Source organism: Suncus etruscus, chromosome 14 (genome assembly GCF_024139225.1).
Source record: "Suncus etruscus isolate mSunEtr1 chromosome 14, mSunEtr1.pri.cur, whole genome shotgun sequence".
NCBI classification, from domain to species: Eukaryota; Metazoa; Chordata; class Mammalia; order Eulipotyphla; family Soricidae; genus Suncus; species Suncus etruscus.
In genome coordinates, this window is record NC_064861.1 from 82,301,570 (window position 1) to 82,320,333 (window position 18,764).

An 18,764-nucleotide genomic window follows, 5' to 3' on the forward strand; every position below is an offset into this window, starting at 1 on the left:
TTAGATCAAATAAAATTCAAATGAAGACACAGGGAAACCCCTGTTTCTGGTGTGAATCTAGAATGGTATAGCTTTTTTGGAAATTTACCCATTTATTATAAAACATGCATTCACACAGAAGTAGCTTAGAAATTCTGACAACTATATTAGAAAAATGAAAATTTATACTCACATAAAACCCATTAAATAAACATTAATCGGAAGAGTTTTATTCTTCCTTGCGATTTTTTTTTTTTTTTTTTTGGTTTTTGGGCCACACTGGTAACGCTCAGGGGTTACTCCTGGCTAGGTGCTCAGAAATCACTCCTGGCTTGGGGAACCATATGGGATGCCGGGGGATTGAACCTAGGCTAGCGTGGACAAGGCAGACACCTTACTGCTTGCGCCACCGCTCCAGGCCTTCTTTGTTATTTTAACTAAGAATGTTAATGTAAAGTAGAGCTTTACATTAATATTAGTTTTGTTGCAGAATTACTTATTGATGCTTAGTAAAAAGGGACATATGCATTGTCCCTGTATTTGAAGTGCAGGCTTTCATTTAATTTCTGTAATAGTACACGAAAAAATATATAGAATGTTTAAAATAACATTAATAATTCTAAGCAACATATTTTTTGTTTTGATTTGGTTTTGGCTCATGGGTCAAATCCAGTGATGCTCAGGGATTACTCCTGGCTGGTGAATTATCCTGGTGGTATTCAGAGATCACATGGAGGGCCGGGCGGTGGCGCTGGAGGTAAGGTGCCTGCCTTGCCTGCGCTAGCCTAGGACGGACCGCGGTTCGATCCCCCGGCATCCCATATGGTCCCCCAAGAAGCCAGGAGCAACTTCTGAGCGCATAGCCAGGAGTAACCCCTGAGCGTCACAGGGTGTGGCCCAAAAACCAAAAAAAAAAAACAAAAAAACAAAACAGAGATCACATGGAATACCGGGTATCAAACCCAGGAGGGCTGCATGCATGGTAAGCACCCAATATGCTGTATGACTGCTGCAGTTCCTGGAACACATTGCTTTAAAGCTTATATACATCCTTTTAAAATCAAACTCTTTAGTGAGATGTATATTTTATAGAAAATGAAAGTACTTTTTCCAGAAGAATATACAGAATAAATGTTACAACACAGATGATCTTGAAAATGAAATTATACCAAATAAGAGAGCCCTAGAACTCAGGGAGGTGTACTGGTATTATTTCACTGATATCTAATGGGGATTGAAATTTAACGCAAAGCTACTCCACATTGGTAGTAATCTAGCTCCTCTTCACCGTGAATTCTTTGGTGGGAATTTCTGAATGAAAATAAAAAAGGGTTCCTATATTCAAAGTCTGAACTTTTTATATTCCAAAGCAATGTGTTCATACAAGTATACGGATGAAGAATTTACTAAATTATTACCTTCAGACTTTTTCCCTATTATGAAGTTTCTGATGTTGAGTAAGGTGTGACTGACGTCTAAATTTCTTACCACATTCATTACATTTAAAAGGTCTTTCATCAGAATGAATTTTCTGATGCTGAGTTAGTTGAGACCTGCGATTAAAAGCCTTATCACACACATTACACTTGAATGGCTTTTCACCTGTATGAATTCTCCGGTGCTGTTTAAGATGTGAAGCACGGAAAAAGGCCCTCCCACATTCATTACATTCATAGGGTTTCTCACCAGTATGGGATCTCAGATGGTAAGTGAGCTGTGATTTACTAAGAAAAACCTTCCCACATTCCTTACATTCATATGGTTTCCTACCAGAGTGAAAAATCTGATGTAGATTAAGTTGTGACGTATACAGGAAGATCTTCCCACACTGCTTACATTCATGGGGATTCTCACCTGTATGAATTTTCTTATGCTTAGTCAGTTGTGAGTTATGAACAAAGGCCTGCCCACACTCTTTACATTTGTAAGGTTTCTCACCTGTATGGAGCCTTCGATGCTGAGCAAGATGTGAAGCACGAGTAAAAGCCTTCCCACATTCCTTACATTCAAATGGTTTTTCACCAGTGTGGATTTTTTTATGCTCAATAAGTTGTGAGTCACGAACAAATGATTTTCCACACTGGTGACATTTATAGGGTTTCTCACCTGTGTGAATCCTTTGATGTTGAAGAAGCTGAGATTCATAGTTAAAAGTACTTCCACACTGTTTACATCCATGTGGTTTGTTACCTGTATGAGTTCTCTGATGTTCAGTAAGTTGTGCACCACGAATAAAGGACTTGCCACAATCCTTGCATTGATAGGGCTTTTCACCAGTATGAAGTCTGTGATGAAGTGTAAGCTGTGAGCCATAACAAAAGGCTTTCCCACATTTCTTACATTTATAGGGCTTCTCACCTGTATGAACTCGCTGGTGCTCAATAAGTTGGGACCCACGAATAAAGGCCTTTCCACATTCTAGACACTGATAGGGTTTCTCTGCAGTATGAACTCTCTTGTGGTAAGTAAGTTGTGAGCCACGAACAAAGGTTTTTCCACATTCATTACATTTATAAGGTCTTTCACCAGAATGAATTCTTTGATGCTGAGTAAGATGAGAGCCACAAATGAAGGCCTTTCCACATTCTTTGCATTCAAAATGTCTCTCTCCACTGTGAACTTTTTTATGATAAATAAGTTGTGCGGCAAAAAAAAAAGCTTTCCCACATACCTTGCAATCATAAGTTTTTTTATTACCCTGAAACAAGTTTCCACAGGTTTTGCATTTGTGGAATTTTTCACTTAAACTAATTTTCTGGTGATCAGCTAACTGAAAACCATTAATAAAATACTTTTTGCATTCTTGACATTCACTGGCTTTCGCAGGAGAAGGGCTTTCCTGTTGTAATTTAAGGGATATCGTCTGGTTACAAGCTGGACTTGCTTCACAAGTGATTGTTAGTCGCCTAACAAATCGCTCTTTATTTCCTGACTGGCTTTCAAAATTGTCTTTCAGTTTCCTATCTTGAACACTTTTACATTCACGCTGATGAGATGCATCTTGTCCACACATTTCTCCTTTTGAAAATAGGTTCTTAGTCTCAGACCTAGATTCCCAATCTGTAAGATAACAAGAAAATAAACAAGTGCTATATATTTTATTTGTTTTTGGGCCACAACCTCCTTAGCTTATTTCTGGCTCTGCTAAGAGATCACTCTTGGTGGTGCTTGGGGAACCAAATGAGTGCTGGGATTGAACCTGAGTCAGCCACAGACAATGCCCCATCTTCTGTACTATTACTATTGACTCCTAAACAAATCTATTTTCTATTACAGGAAAAGTAAAATTTATAAGGTTACGTAGAAACAGCATAGAAACTTGTACGGTAAGGTAAAGTAAGGTAGAAACAGCATACTCAAACTGAAGATGAGACTCATATCAATGGAGCAGAAAAGAAGATTCAGAAAGTGAATTATAATTCCAAATTTATCATACAATAAAGATTGCAACTCAAATGAGGGAAAAGATATATACTCTCTTTAGTAAGTGATAAACATAAAAAAGGAGTCAACATTAATTTCTCAGATCAGAGGTTCCTAAATTTCTTTGGTTTACTGCCCTCTTTATGATGAACAAACCACTCATTGCTACTCTGGGAGCTACCTTCTTTTTTTCATATTTTAGAGTACAGTTTTGGCGTTTTATTTTTACTTTTTTAAATTTCTTTTATTTTTAATTATGTGAACAATGATGCAAAGACAGAGGACAAGGTAAAGTTACAGTGGAAGGACAATCACCCAAAAACAGAGTTCTCGGGCCCGGAGAGATAGCATGGAGGTAAGGTGTTGGCCTTTCATGCAGGAGGTCATCAGTTCGAATCCCGGTGTCCCATATGGTCCCCCGTGCCTGCCAGGAGCAATTTCTGAGCATGGAGCCAGGAATAACCCCTGAGCGCTGCCGGGTGTGACCCAAAAAAAAAAACAAAAAAAAAACACAAAAACAGAGTTCTCAGAAGAAATCCCCCTGCTGACACCTTAATTTTAAACTTACCAAGAAAGATAAAACAGAACCCATGTACAATTACTTTGTCCCTCAAGACCCCAGACTGTAGTACATTATAAATTTTCTTAGCGGTACACAAAGCAATCTAAAGCCGTAAAATTTATGTAACTCCTTAAACTTGAAGACATAGTAGTTTTTTACATTTCCATGTACATGCATATTAGTTTAAGTTAACCTCAAAAGTTTAAGTGGTGTTTTTTTTTTTTTTAAGGTTTAGAGTCAAAGGAGCACAGTAAAAACAGTGTGGAAGCTACCCTTTTTTTTTTTTGTTTGTTTTTTTGTTTTTTTTGTTTTTGGGCCACACCTGGTGGCACTCAGGGGTTACTTCTGGCTATCTGCTCAGAAATAGCTCCTGGCAGGCACAGGAGACCATATGGGACACCGGGATTCAAACCAACCACCTTAGGTCCTGGATCGGCTGCTTGTAAGGCAAACGCCCTATCTCTCCGGGCACAGGAGCTACCTTTTTTAAGGACACAGGAAGTGTACTTCAACTACACCCATGGCTACTTAAACCTCCCACTGTCCCACTGGAGTACCACCCATTTAGGGAACTACTGCCTCAGATCATACAACAGTATATAAAATGCCAAACAAATAAGTTTTTATTTACAAAAATGGAAATGCAAAGAACTAGAACAAAACTTGGATGATGGGATTGGAGCGGCAGTACAGTAGGTAAGGCGTTTGCCTTGCACATGGCCTACTCAGGTTCTATCCCTGGCATGCCTCTGGTCCCTGAAGCCTGCCAGGAGTGATTTCTTATCTATGGATAAATGCTTGTTATATAGTTTACACTGGATCAAAAATATGAAAGAGTAGAAAAGTTTGAAAGGAAAGCTATTCACTGAAAATATAGTGAGAATAAAAGAAAATCAAGGAAGTGGTGAGTGGGACAAAACAAGTATTTAACTTGGTAACTGGTAATAAAAGCTTTTTCTTCCAAGATTCAAGTTTCTACTTCACTAACAAGTAAAAAGACCTGGATTGATTTTTGAGAACATGCAAACAATTATCTCAACCTAAGCAATTATCAGCCAACCTAAGTAATCCAACTCCTTCTCAATAATCTCACCTTGTTCATACAACATCTCTCACCTGGCCTCTGAACTTTTGTCACATCTCGCACCACCTTCCAGGCCACTCTCCCTTGCTTCAATAGAGATGGCAGGTCTGGCTTAGGGAAGGAAAAGCCTGCTTACAAAGATGGAAATTAATAATGTTATATTCTGCTTGTCAAGAATTAAAATTAAGCCTATTATTTGTCAAATAAGACCCATTACAGAAAAACTGAAGAGGAAGAATATCTAAAAGATAAAAATGCTCATGGAAGCTGTCCATTTCAATGTCTATAAGGCACAAATAAAAAATTTGCCTAAGGTTCTGAACTTGAAGTTTCCCAAATTTTACAAAAATGTCAATCAAACTGTGAGCAACTCACCCAGTGAGACCAGGTTGTTATAATTTTCCAACATCACTTCTCTGTACAGATTCTTCTGTTCCAAATCCAGGAGCCCCCATTCTTCCTTAGAGAAGATAACAGCCACATCCTTGAATAACACCAACCTCTGAAATTTTACCAGAGTGTTAAAAGGTAAAATAAAGAGGGGCCGGAGAGATAGCATGGAGATAAGGTGTTTGCCTTGCATGCAGGACAGTGGTTCGAATCCCGGAATCCCATATTGTCCCCGAGCCTGCCAGGGGGCGATTTCTGAGTGTAGAGCCAGGAGTAGCCCCTGAGCACTGCCGAGTGTGGCCCAAAAACCAAAAAAAAAAAAAAAAAGGTAAAATAAAGAAACATTTGTTTTTTTTTTTTTTTTTGGTTTTTGGGTCACACCCGGCGGTGCTCAGGGGTTACTCCTGGCTGTCTGCTCAGAAATAGCTCCTGGCAGGCACGGGGGGGGGGGGGGGGGGGGGGAGAAGACATATGGGAAACCGGGATTCGAACCAACCACCTTTGGTCTTGGATCGGCTGCTTGCAAGGCAAACGCTGCTGTGCTATCTCTCTGGGCCCAAAAAAAACATTCCTAACAAACAATAAGATGAGTAATAATGTTGAAGCCAAAAATCTGCCATGTTATGGAAAAAAAGTGAGATAATATAGAACACCTAAACTATTTGGGGAGTGAGTGAGAGGTTGGGGTACACGGCAATGCTCAGGGATTATATCTGGCACTGTACTCAGAAATCACTCCTAAAAAAAGGGGGGGGCCCGGCGCGGGGGTGCTAGAGGTAAGGTGTAGCCTAAGACGGACCACGGTTCGATTCCCCCGAGTCCCATATGGTCCCCCAAGCCAGGAGCGACCTTTGAGCGCATAGCCAGGAGTAACCCCTGAGCGTTACCAGATGTACCCCCCCCCAAAAAAAAAAAAAAAAGAAAAAAGAAATCATTCCTGGCAAGTGTATTCTCTCTCTGGCCTTAGACTATTCTAACACAGATTCCAGGGAACATCTATAAGAATGAGTAAAAGTAGCAATGTTGTTTTCTGATTAAATGTGAGCACAGAGCACATATAACTTCTGAAAATTGCTGAGTATATTCTTAAATAAATTCCTTCATTTCGTTTTCCTGCAAACCTAAAGCAAAAAGTGATATAGGGTTAAAAGTGAAATGAAAGGAAGGAGGGAGAAAAAAATTACAAATCTGATAGGCATATTCCAAAATGTCTTTTATCTTATGAAATTGATTTTACATTCAAGAATTTCATTTCAGGGTCGGAGATATAGCACAAAGGTAGGGTGTTTGTCTTGCATGCAGAAGGATGGTGGTTCGAATCCTGGCATTCCATATGGTCCCCCGAGCCTGCCAAGAGAGATTTCTGAGTAACCGCTAAGCGCTGCAGGGTGTGACCCAAAAAACAAAAAAAAAAAAAGAAGAAGAAGAATTTCATTTCAGGGACCAGGACTACAATAGAGCTAGCATGGCACTTACCTAGCACTCAATTGACTAGGACCAAATCTCTGGTACCTCATCTAGTTCACTAAGTCCCACAGGAGTAATCCCTGAATGCAAAGAGTAGAGTAGTCCCAGAGTACCAACAGTGTGGCACAATAAACAAAAATACAAATTTTTTTTCAAATTAAGTCTCAAAATAATTTAGCAATAATATGTTTGCTATTCCAGAAAATACTCTAGTGGGTTTATAAAGTTTTATAATATTCCATATTAAATGTATCATCATTTTATGATAATTTGCCTTTCTCTTATATCCTTCACAACTGTTTTTAAATTTTTTCAACCACTAGGATAGCCATGGATCAAAGCATCATTGGTCATTTGGACTTTGATTCTTCTTCTAAGTGTAATATGTGAAGTTTAGATTGCTCTTTTTCTCTCTATTTCTATAACCTTCCTTACAACTGCAAAATTCTTTTTGGTATAAGAAATTTCTTATGGGGTCAGAGCAATAGTATAACGGGGAGGGCGTTTGCCAACCTGAGTTCAATTCCCAGCATCGCAGATGGTCCCCGGAGCCTGCCAGGAGAAGTGTCTGAGTACAGAGCCAGGAGTAACACCTGAGCATGGATAGGCATGACCAAAAACAACAAAAAACAGTCTTACCCTGATGTATTGTTGTACTAGAGGGAGAGTTAGGTGATTAAGCAAGTATTCATGCAGGTAACTATGGGTAGGACCAGAGTGACCTTCTCTAAAGCTGACCAGAACAAAAGAAAAGGGGAATGAAGAGAACCATGAAAAAAATTGATGGATGACTATATAAAATGTAAACAGAACTCCTAAAAACAAAGACTCCTAGCAACAGGGGTTCTGTGTTGCTGCTCTAGAACCAATCAAAAAAACCTCACCTCATTGCTCTTCACTTCTTTGTCCAACAATGGAGCTATGTTGTCAGGAATTTTTTTTTTTTTTTTTTTTTTTTTGCTTTTTGGGCCACACCTGGTGATGCTCAGGGGTTACTCCTGGCTATGCGCTCAGAAATCGCTCCTGGCATGGGGGACTATATGGGATGCCAGGAGATCGAACCAAGGCATGTCCCAGGTTAGTGCATGTAAGGCAAATGCCCTACCACTTGTGCCACTGCTCCTGCCCCAGGAGTTTTGTTTGTTTGTTTGTTTGTTTTGGTTTTTGGGTCACACCTAGCTGTGCTCAGGGCTTACTCCTGGCTCTATGCTCAGAAATCACTCCTGGCTGGCTCAGGGGACCATATGGGATGCTGGGATTCGAACCACCGTCCTGCTGCATGCAAGGCAAACACCTTACCTCCATGCTATCTCTTTGTCCCCAGGAATTTTCTTACATAAAGTGTTCTGTACCTTATTCAGGGCCACAATTTCAGGTGCCTGCCTAATTGAGGTCCACTGATCTTAATTAAAATGCATTGCTTTTTCAATTTAAGATTGTATTGGAGTGACAAATTTTGTTACAACATAATTAGCAAAAGATGAGTTAGACACAGAGATATGGTCTTTGACTTATACGTACCATTCAAATTCAAAATGATACCTCATTTCTGAAGTAGAATGCCTGATACTCCTTTACTTTATCTGTGTTCTCAATCTTTTTTTGTTTGTTTTTGGCCCAAATATGGTATAGTACTCTGCACTCAGGAATTAGTCCTGGCAGCAAAGGGATCTAAGGGATGTCAGGGATTCAATCCAGGTCAGCTGCATTCAAGGCAAGCACCTTACTTCTTATCTCTCCAGCCTTTCTGTTCTCAACCTTACATTTTATTACATATCAAATCTTACAGGCATCATAGATCTCATCATATTTGAATACCAATCGCAATTCTCCTAGTGACCAGGTAATTCAGATAAATAAGCAAAAATTTGCATGTGTAGTCTCATCTCATTAAACCGCATTCTGAGATGAAAAGTTCAAGTCTTTTCTCAAGTACAAATGATTTGCAGAAAGAATATGCAAATAGAAAGGTTGGGCATTTGAGGACAGTTTGGGCTTCATTCCTATCACTCACTGACATGGAGTGAGAAGGAAAAGAGATTTGTATATGACTTAGGAAAGCAGTCTGGAGATAAGGATATTGAATATTCACACCCTATAAAGTTACTGTTTGAAAACTGAAAGAAGAAATAGTAACTCACTTGGGGCATGTCTTAGAATTAGTCCTCTGGCTTCTTCCTGTGAGAAATAGAATCCTAAGAAGACAGAGTCAGAAGAAAAAGGAAAGTAGAAAAACAGGTCTACTTATATTTTTAATAGTCTAAATATTTTAATTGAGTCAAAATTGCATAGCATGTTTCAGGTGTGCATAAATCATCATTTATATATTCCACAGTAAATGTGTACTAAAAGCCCAGCTCTACTATTCATTGTAATTGACACCTTTCCCTCATTTCTCCATCCCTTTTCTGATAACTACTAATTTGGTCTAAGTCTAAACCCTGTTTTTGTTTTATTCAGCCTGTTCATTTTCTTTACGTACATGTGAAAGCTAAGTTATTTGTCTTTGTCTAATTCAGTAGGTCCATCCATACTGAAGCAAAGACAGGATGTGTTTTTTTGTTTGTTTTGTTTTGGGGCCACACCCCGCAGTGCTCCTGGCAGGCACAGGGGACCATATGGGATGCTGGGATTTGAACCACTGTCTGTCCTGTGTTGGTCGCCTGCAAGGCAAACACCTTACAGGCTCTGCTATCTATCTCTCTAGCCCCAGGATGTGTTCTTTTAAGGCCACACCAAGCAGCAGCATTCAAGGCTAACTCCTGGTTCCATATATGCTTAAGAATCAGGCCTGGCCATACTCAGAAGAATAAAGGGTACCAAAATTGAACCTAGGTCTGGCACATGCAAGGAAAGCACCCTATTTGCTCTGTCTATTCCTCAGACTCAGAATTTTATCTTTTTTTTAATAGCTGAATAATATTTGCCGGCACACGCACATGCACACCCACACAGAGTACCACATCATCTATATCTACTCACTTGTACTGGGGTGAGTGGATTTATTTTTTATTTTTTCTAATTTTGAAATTAGAAATTAAATTTTCTGGGGCTGGAGCAATAGCACAGCGGTAAGGCATTTGCCTTGCATGCGGCCAACACAGAATGGACCCTAGTTCTAATCCCAGCATCCCATATGGTCCCCTGAGCCTGCCAGGAGTAATCCCTGAGCTCAGCCAGGAGTGATCCAAAAACCAAAAAAAGATATTAATAAATTAAATTTTCTAACCTGGAAATTTGTTTCTATTTTGTTTGTTTGCTTTTTGGAGCCATATCTGGCAGTGGTCAGGGCTTATTCTAGGTTTTGTGCTCAGAAATTATTCCTAGGGGCCGGTGAGGTGGCGCTAGAGGTAAGGTGTCTGCCTTGCAAGTGCTAGCCAAGGAATGATTACGGTTTCATCCTCCTGCGTCCCATATGGTCCCCCCCAAGCCAGGGACAATTTCTGAGCACTTAGCCAGGAGTAACCCCTGAGCATCAAACGAAACCCCTCCCCCCAAAATAAATTATTCCTAGCAGGCTTGGGGGACCAGTGAGAATGCCAGGGTCAGGGTCAAACCTAGGTCAGCTGCGTGCAAAGCAAATGTCCTTACCTACTGTGCTAACCACTCCTGCCCCAGTTTTTAATTTTTTGCAGATTCTCCAATACTGATTTCTGCAGTGACTGCTGCATCGTGTGACCTCCCTGCTAACAGTGAACAAAGGTTCTCTTCCATTCACATTCCTTACAAACTAGTTGTTATTTTTATTTTTTATTTTATCATCTTAATAAGAACCTTTCTATTTGTATTCTATGTTTTTTTTAAATAAATATTTCCTGCTCTTTTTATTGTACTTCATTCCCTCACCAATATATTAAGAAGGCATATAGAAGATGTGTCTAAACAATCTTATCCCTTCCCCAGCCCAGAAAACAGATCCAAAAGAATTTACACTGAAGCAATATATAATCTGCACAATATTGTAGGATACACCTTTTATAGGTTAGGGTAACCAGAATCCAAATTTATGAAAGTAGGAGAAAGAGGGAGTAGAGTGGAGAAGATTCTTGCCCCATTACTACGTATAGTCCTCTAGCCGTGCCTGGAGTGAGTCTTGAGCACAAAGCCAGGAATAAACCCCGAGTACAGCTATGTGCAGAAACCTTGTCCCAAAAGTAGTATCCACTATTCACAGCCTTAATTTGAGGCAGTAAAGCCTGGACACAAACTACATAGGCCAATCCCTCGATCAAATACTTCCAAGGCTTAGAATGGTCTCTCTGCAGATTCACTAAATACCTCAGCTGCCTCTCTTGCTGTTTTTATACTAAAGATTCAAGAAGCATTTTGAGGACCAGGAAGAGAGAGTTCAAAGGGCTGGAACTCTAGGTTCCATTCCACATTCCACATTCACCTGCCAGCACCACAAAGTTTCCAAGCATCACCAAAACCCATTCTGAATTCAAAGAGCAGGCTACATCTAGGCCACATGAAGTCAAAAGAACATGAGCATCAGGTAAATCAGAAACAAGACCAAAGCATCCTCAAAGTCACAGCTTTAGTTGAATTTAGGAACTCTGGAAGCAGAATTACCCTGCTATGCTGCCTAACAATATTCTGCCTTAAATGCAAGGTCAATGGTGACTGGAAAAGGTGGCCCTAAAATAGTTTCCATTCAGTCCATACACTGTGCTTGGTGCTTGGTGCTTTATATGCACTGACTTAATTTATATGCACAATAAAAAGATCTGTGGATTTGGGGCTGGAGAAATAGCATGGAGGTAAGGTGTTTGCCTTTCATGCAGAAGGACGGTGTCGAATCCCGGCATCCCCTATGGTCCCCTGTGCCTGCCAGGAGTGATTTCTGAGTGTGGAGCCAGGAGTGACTCCTGAGCACTGCCAGGTATAACCCAAAAACCAAAAAAAAAAAAAAAATCTGTGAATTTAATCAGCTACCACCCTCTACTCCCACAACCTATAGCATCTTCCTTATGTATTTGGGGGAGAGGGGTCCAACACCAGGCAATGTTCAGGTATACTTCCTAGTGGCTCAGAGGACCAGGCAAATGCTCTGTCCATTGTGTTATATTGCTCTGACCCCACCAATTTTTACAACAGTTTTATAGTCACATAACTCACGCCAAAAACCCTTTTAAAAATCCATCTCTGGGGCTGGAGAAATAGCATAGCAATAGGGTGTTTGTTGTGCATGCAGCCAACCCCAGACAGACTCCGGTTTGATTCCCAGCATCCCATATGGTCCCTGAGCCTGCCAAGAGCAACTTCTGAACACAGAGCCAGGAGTAACCCCTGAACGCTGCCGGGTGTGACCCAAAAGCAAAAAAAAAAAAAAAAAAGTCTAGTTCTGGGGCCAAGCAATAGCTCAGGAGCAGGGCATTTGTCTTGCATACAGCCAATTCCAGGACAAACCCTGGTTCATCCCCGGCATCCCACAAGTTCCTGAGCCTATCCTGAGTGATTTCTGAGTGCAGAGCCAGGAGTAATTCCCTGAGCGCCGCCTGGTGTGGCCCAAACCTCGCCCCCCAGTCCAAGTTCCATATGGTTCCCTCAGCCTGCCAGGAGCAATTTCTGAGCACAGAGCCAGAAGTAACCCGAGTGCTGCTGGGTGTGGCTCCAAAACCATTTAGAAAAATAATTTTAGATGCCAAATTTCACCTAGTAAATTCTATTTCTAATAAGAGGGCCCACTTCCTATTTCTGTAAATATAGCTTTACTGGAGCTCAATCACATACATTATAGATATAAATGACTACTTTTACTCTGCAAAAAAAAAAACCTGAGTGGTTACAACTAACTCCATTTGACCAACAAGGATAAAATATTACTTGGCCCTTTACAGATGGTATATATATGTCTGAGAAAATATATTGAAAACTGAAAGTGATCAAATATTCCTAATCTCAGGGAAGTAGAGATAGCACAGTTTAAGCTATTAACTTGCATGTAGCCAGCCGCTGGCACAACATCCTCCAAGCATGACCAGGATGCCTGAAAGCTTCACAAGACCTGCCAAGACTAGGTGATCCCTGTTAGGCCCAAACAGCACACTGTATCCAGATCTTAGTACAGAGGGTAGGTAAAGTGCTCATCTTGCACATAGCTGACCAGGGTTCAATCTCCAGCACCTCATATGGTTATCTGAGCCCCATAAGAGTAAGTCCTGGGCAATAAAAAAAGTCCTCGCCCTATGGCCAGAGCCATAACATAGTGGGTAGGGAATTTGCTTTGCACGCACCTGACTTGGGTGAGACATCTCATCGCATCTGCTAGGACTAAGTTCTGAGTACAGAGCCAGGAGCAACCCCTGAACACCACTGGATGTGGCCCAAAAATAAACAAACAAAACAAAAATAAACAAAACCAAGTATACTTGGTTTTGCATACTCAGTTTTGCATACTCTGGTCCTCCAGTCACTGATCCACCCAATGAACATTGCTTGAACTGCCCACCCCCAAAATACAGACTAGTATCAAAAGTACCTATGAACCAGCTTGAACTGGTCAAATATGAGATAATGGCTATTTAAGTATAAGTAATAAATAAAACCATTATTTATTGAAACAAATATATGAAATTCCATATTTAAAATAATAGAATGAAACTGGACCCCTAGAAAGAACAAAACATCCTTTTTTTTTTTTTCATTATTTCCTCATTTTAAAACTGTTTAAAGAGGATGAACCTGATCTGTTTCCCTTTGGCAATCTGTAAGTAGGAATAACCAATCAATTGCTAGTTTTACTTTATAGAAACAATCTAGTTAATGGGGCCGGAGCAGTAGCACAAGCAGTAGAGTGCTTGCCTCACATGTGCTAACCTAGGACAGACCGCCTTTCTTTTTTTTTTTGGTTTTTGGGCCACACCCGTTTGACGCTCAGGGGTTACTCCTGGCTATGTGCTCAGAAATCGCCCCTGGCTTGGGGGGACCATATGGGACGCCGGGGGATCGAACCGCGGTCCGTTCCTTGGTAGCGCTTACAAGGCAGACACCTTATCTCCAGCGCCACCTTCCCGGCCCCCAGACCGCCTTTCGATTCCCCAAGCCAGTAGCGATTACTGAGCACATAGCCAGGAGTAACCCCTGAGCATCATCGTGTGTGCCCCCCCAAAAGAAACAATCCAGTTAAGAAATAAAAATAGAAAAAAAAAAGGAAATAAAAATAGGGGCCGGAGAGATAGCAAGGAGGTAAGGCGTTTGCCTTGCATGCAGGACAGGGTTTGAATCCTGGCATCCCATATGGTTCCCCAAGTCTTCCAGGGACGATTTCTGAGCGTAGAGCCAGGAGTAACCCCTGAGCATTGCCAGGTGTGACTCAAAATCCAAAAAAAAGAAATAAAAATAGAATTAGGATATGATTAGCAATTAGCAAAATACAATTAGCAATTCTATGGAAATAGGCATGACAGCAAGTATCTCCCCCCAAAAAAAACAGATATTATCTGCCTATTAATTCAAATTTATATTCCAAACCAATTTGATTTTGTATGTTTTTGTTTTGGGATTCTGCACTCAAAAATCACTGACAGGTTGGGGATGATGCCAGAGATCACATATGAGACAGCGATTGAACCAGATCAGTCACCTACCTGCAAGACAATTGCCCTACTAGCAGTGCTATTGCACCAGATCTGCCAACTGATTTTTGTTTTTAATTAGAAAATACTTCAGAGCCTAATGAATGAAAAGGAACTTACCTTCAATATCCCTCCAATGTGAAGAAGCTGATCTTCCCGAGCTCTCTGTTTACCTGCAGTGTAAAAAGAAGGCACTGATTGGTGAGGGATTGAGGAAGGATCTGGAGCATTGACTAGTGAGGGGTACTGGAATTTGGTACCCTTTCCTTCTGTCAGTCAACCCAAAAGGACTTGAAACCAAGGAAGAGAGAAACTAGCAATGTGGGAGAAGGTTTTCCACGGGGCTTCCAGATGCTTCCTAAACCAAGATGTGAATCAGAGACTCCCTGAGAATTTCCTCCTCTGTCCTCAGCACCCCCAAACTTGGGGCTATTTTTCTGGAGCTAAAAAATCCTCATTCTGGGGCCGGAGAGATAGCATGGAGGTAAAGTGTTTGCCTTTCATGCAGGAGGTCATCGGTTCAAATCCCGGCGCCCCATATGGTCCCCTGTGCCTGCCAGGAGCAATTTCTGAGCCTGGAGCCAGGAATAACCCCTGAGCACTGCCAGGTGTGACCCAAAAACCAAAAAAAAAAAAAAAAAAAAAAAAAAATCCTCATTCTGACATCAGGTCTGTGACGTAGACGTCTATAACATCAACGGATCTGAAGGCTGGTTTCATCATTCAGGCTTCCCACATTTCTCTTACCAGGACCCTTGGCCCCCTGACTGCCAAGAAAAGGGTCAGGTGACTAATCAAAAATCAATGAATAAATAAAAAAAAAACATATAACCACCATCTTCTAGAACCCCCTAGAGCTCACAAAGGGGCAAATAGGAGCATTTCTAGAACCTACCGTAGCCCACCAGCACCTCCCCATTCCCCCCATTCACCCTTAAACGTGTTTGAGCTACAGACAACCACCTGCATTTGTCATCACACGCAATTCAGCCCGTCGTGTCAGCTAATAAATACACGGCCAGCAAATAAATAAGTAAATAAATAAATGTCATAAACTGCTGAATGATGTAATCAACATCCCAACAGTTTCCTATGGGTTAACTGTAAAGCTATCTATCAGACCAAACATGCCATTGGCTGGATGTTGAGCTTTACATAAATGAAATCATAGGTAGATATGTGTATTATAGATTTATTGTTTAATAAATAAATAAATTGGGTCCCGAGCTCACCTGCAGCTTCCTCTGCGTCCTGCCCGTGTCCCGGCTGTCCAGGTAGGAAGCTTTTTGACAATCAGCAGGAACGAGCCCAATGCCAGAAGGGTCTGGAAAAGGGAATTCGAAAAGCCCAAGGCCCCACAGAGCCAGTTCACACACCTCCAGCTCGTTTCCCGGCGATGCTTCTCCAAACGCTTCACCCCAAAACACCCCGTTAACTGGCGATGGCGGCGGATCTGCGACACTCTTCGGGACCAAAACAAAAAAGTTCCCACGCGCCTTCAGGCGGACGCGTGATTGCCGCCGCAGGGGCTGCTGGGACTTGTAGGCGCCGAGGAGCGGCCGCGGAGACTTCTGGGATTTGTAGGCGCAGGCAGTGGGGGATGACAATGAGTGGATGAGCTAGCTAGGACTTGCAGGCCTCAGCTGGAAGCTGGCTTGGATGCTTGCCAACAAAGGACTGCAGGGTCTGGGGACCTGAACAGTTGGAGGGAAAGACAGAGCTGAGACTGAGAAGCCTGGAGATGAATCCCCAAGTTCTATCCGCCAGGCCTCTGGGGGAGAATTGGGGGGAAAGAACTCTCCTGCTGATGGGATTGTGTTTGCTTGTTTGTGACTTCAGGATCAGGTTGATGAGGCTGCTGGGGCCTGAGACCTTTTCAGTGATAAGGAAACCTAGCAACAACAACAAAAAAGCGAGAAGTTTGAAGCACAGTTTTTTAATATAATATACGAAAGTACCCAAAGCATTAGAGCTGGATAGATGTCATAAACTGCTGAATGATGTAATCAACATCCCAACAGTTTCCTATGGGTTAATTATCATACAAAACATGACATTTGCTGGATTTTGAGCTTTACAAAAATAAAATCATATGTATATGCGATTTAAGTAAATCAGGGTTTCATGAATGGAATCATAAATCAAACGCTTTTAATTTAACTTCTTTCACAAATACGCTGTTATTTACCCCACCAAGATATTTGACTTTTTTCCAGCTTAAAAGTATCTTTGGACATCTGTATGTACACCTAAGAGGGGATCAAAAGGTTATAAAAAATTCAGCTGGAGAAAGAATACAGCGGGTAGGGTGCTTGCTTTGAACACGGCCAACCTAAGTTCATTCAATTCAGAGATTTTATATGATTCCCAGAGCACCACCAGGAGTAATTCTTGAGTATAGAACCATGTGATAGCAGAGGGTGCCCCCAATTAACTTCTATAAATAATGCGAAGGGTTTGTTCAAGTTTTGGGGGCACACTCAGTGGTATTCAGGGCTTCCCCCTGGCTCTGGGCTCGGGGATCACTCTTTTTTTTAATTATCTTTATTTAAACACCATGATTATAAATATGATTGTAGTTGTATGATAAGTTATGTAAAGAACACCCCCCTTCACCAGTGCAAGATTCTCACCACCAATTTGCCAGATCTCCCTCTTCCCCACCCCACCCACTCCTGTACTCAAGACAGGCTTTCTATTTCCCTCATTCATTCACATTGTTATGATAGTTTTCAGTGTAGTTATTTCTTTAACTGCACTCATCACTCTATGTGGTGAGCTTCATGTCATGAGCTGCACCTACATGGGAAGATGGGGGGAAATAAGGGTTGGGACTGAGGCAGTAAAAGATTAGAAATGAGCTTTGTGAGGGCAGTATCAAGGTCACAATACAAGATGGACGTTATGCATATATAAACTGTATGCATTCAATACTATCAATAGGAGACCAAGGAGAAAAAATTTCCAGTGACTGTCCCAACATTAATCAGTGCTAGAACGACCTGCCCTCCTCCCAAAGCGCATTCCATTACTGTGAGGAGAGGTAGGGAGAAAGCCTGATGACCCCTATAGAGCCCACCTGGACCAGTGCCCAAGGGAAGGCCTGGAGTCCAGGGGAAAAAGAGAGGATGGATGGGGGCCTGCCAAGCATCCCAGCACTCCCCAGGCTAGGGAGAAGGCCTCCGGCATGGGGACTCCCAAACCCCATACTTGAGAAGAGCTGGCCTTCAAAATCAAAGGGGAAACTGGAAGCCAGATATATGCCCGCCATCCTCCCCATGCACCTCTCCCCTGGAGTACGGAAGGAGGAGGGGATCACTCTTGACTGACTCAGAAGACCATATGGGAGGCTGAGGATGAACCTGGGCTAGACAATCCAAGAGCCAGGCTTGCTACACTACTTCCCAGCCCCTAAAATTTTAACATTATAAGTGATAATTATAGGAGAGAATCATGAAAGCTGAAGTCTCATGAGTCAGAGCAGCTCTCATGAAAAACTATACTGTACTATAAAATAAGTTTCTTTAATTGAAAACAATTTCAAAAGGCTTCCAGATACTACCTACACAAATACTATATTCAAATACTCTATTCATTTCAATTTTATGCAAATAAAAATATTTTGTAGTATGTCTGGTGCTCAAAAACTAATTGAGTGAGAGGGGAACAAGAGCTATTTGGGTCCTTGGGAGAGAAGCACACTGGCAATGGATATGTTACTGGAATTATGCACTTGAAAAACATTATTCTGATAGAAATGTTTGTGTGTGTGTGTGTGGTTGTTTTTTTTTTTTTTTTTTTTTTCCGCCACAACCAATAGTTCTCAGGAGTTACCCTGACTCAGGGGTCATTCCTGGTGATATTCAAGGGACCATATGGGATGCCTAACAGAAACAAATCATTTTGAGTTGATATAATGGGATGAAAAAGGGTCTGGACCAATAGTACAGTGGCAAGGGTGCTTGCCTTGCACATGACTGACCTGGCAACCCATATTGCCCCAGAGTCCCAAGAAATGATCCCTGAACTTAGAGCCAAGAGTAAGCACTAAGAACTACTGAGTGTGGCTCAAAAAGAAAAACTCCTAGGGGCTGGAGAGAAAGCACAGTAGGCCATTTGCCTTTCATGCAGTCAACACAGGACAGAATCTCTGCATCCCATATGAACCCCAAAGAGCGATTTCTGAGCACTGAGACAGGAGTAAGCCCTGAATGCCACCAGGTGTAACCCAAAAACAAAAAAAAAAGAAAGAAAAATAACCCCCTAAAAAAATGTGTTGAAA

At 41.5% G+C, this 18,764-nt stretch overlaps 1 protein-coding gene across 1 annotated transcript; it reads right to left on the reverse strand.

Moving 5' to 3' along the window:
• Nucleotides 1-1,399: 1,399 nt before the first annotated feature.
• On the reverse strand, nt 1,400-18,476 carry LOC126028504 (zinc finger protein 345-like). The gene is made up of 8 exons (XM_049787470.1): nt 18,465-18,476; nt 15,859-16,053; nt 15,715-15,806; nt 15,378-15,445; nt 14,603-14,655; nt 5,410-5,550; nt 1,809-2,650; nt 1,400-1,745 (listed from the first exon to the last, which is right to left on the reverse strand). The coding sequence occupies exons 1-8, from the start codon at nt 18,474-18,476 to the stop codon at nt 1,400-1,402; spliced, it is 1,749 nt and encodes a 582-aa protein (XP_049643427.1).
• Between the last annotated feature and the right edge of the window lie 288 nt (nt 18,477-18,764).

Excerpts from the sequence above, each read along its gene's own strand:
- LOC126028504 (XM_049787470.1), bottom strand. Across the intron at positions 14,656-15,377 it reads GGAGGTGCTGGTGGGCTACG|GTAAACAGAGAGCTCGGGAA; the intron begins GTAGGTTCTAGA and ends TTTACACTGCAG. Across the intron at positions 5,551-14,602 it reads ACATTGGAGGGATATTGAAG|AGGTTGGTGTTATTCAAGGA; the intron begins GTAAGTTCCTTT and ends GTAAAATTTCAG.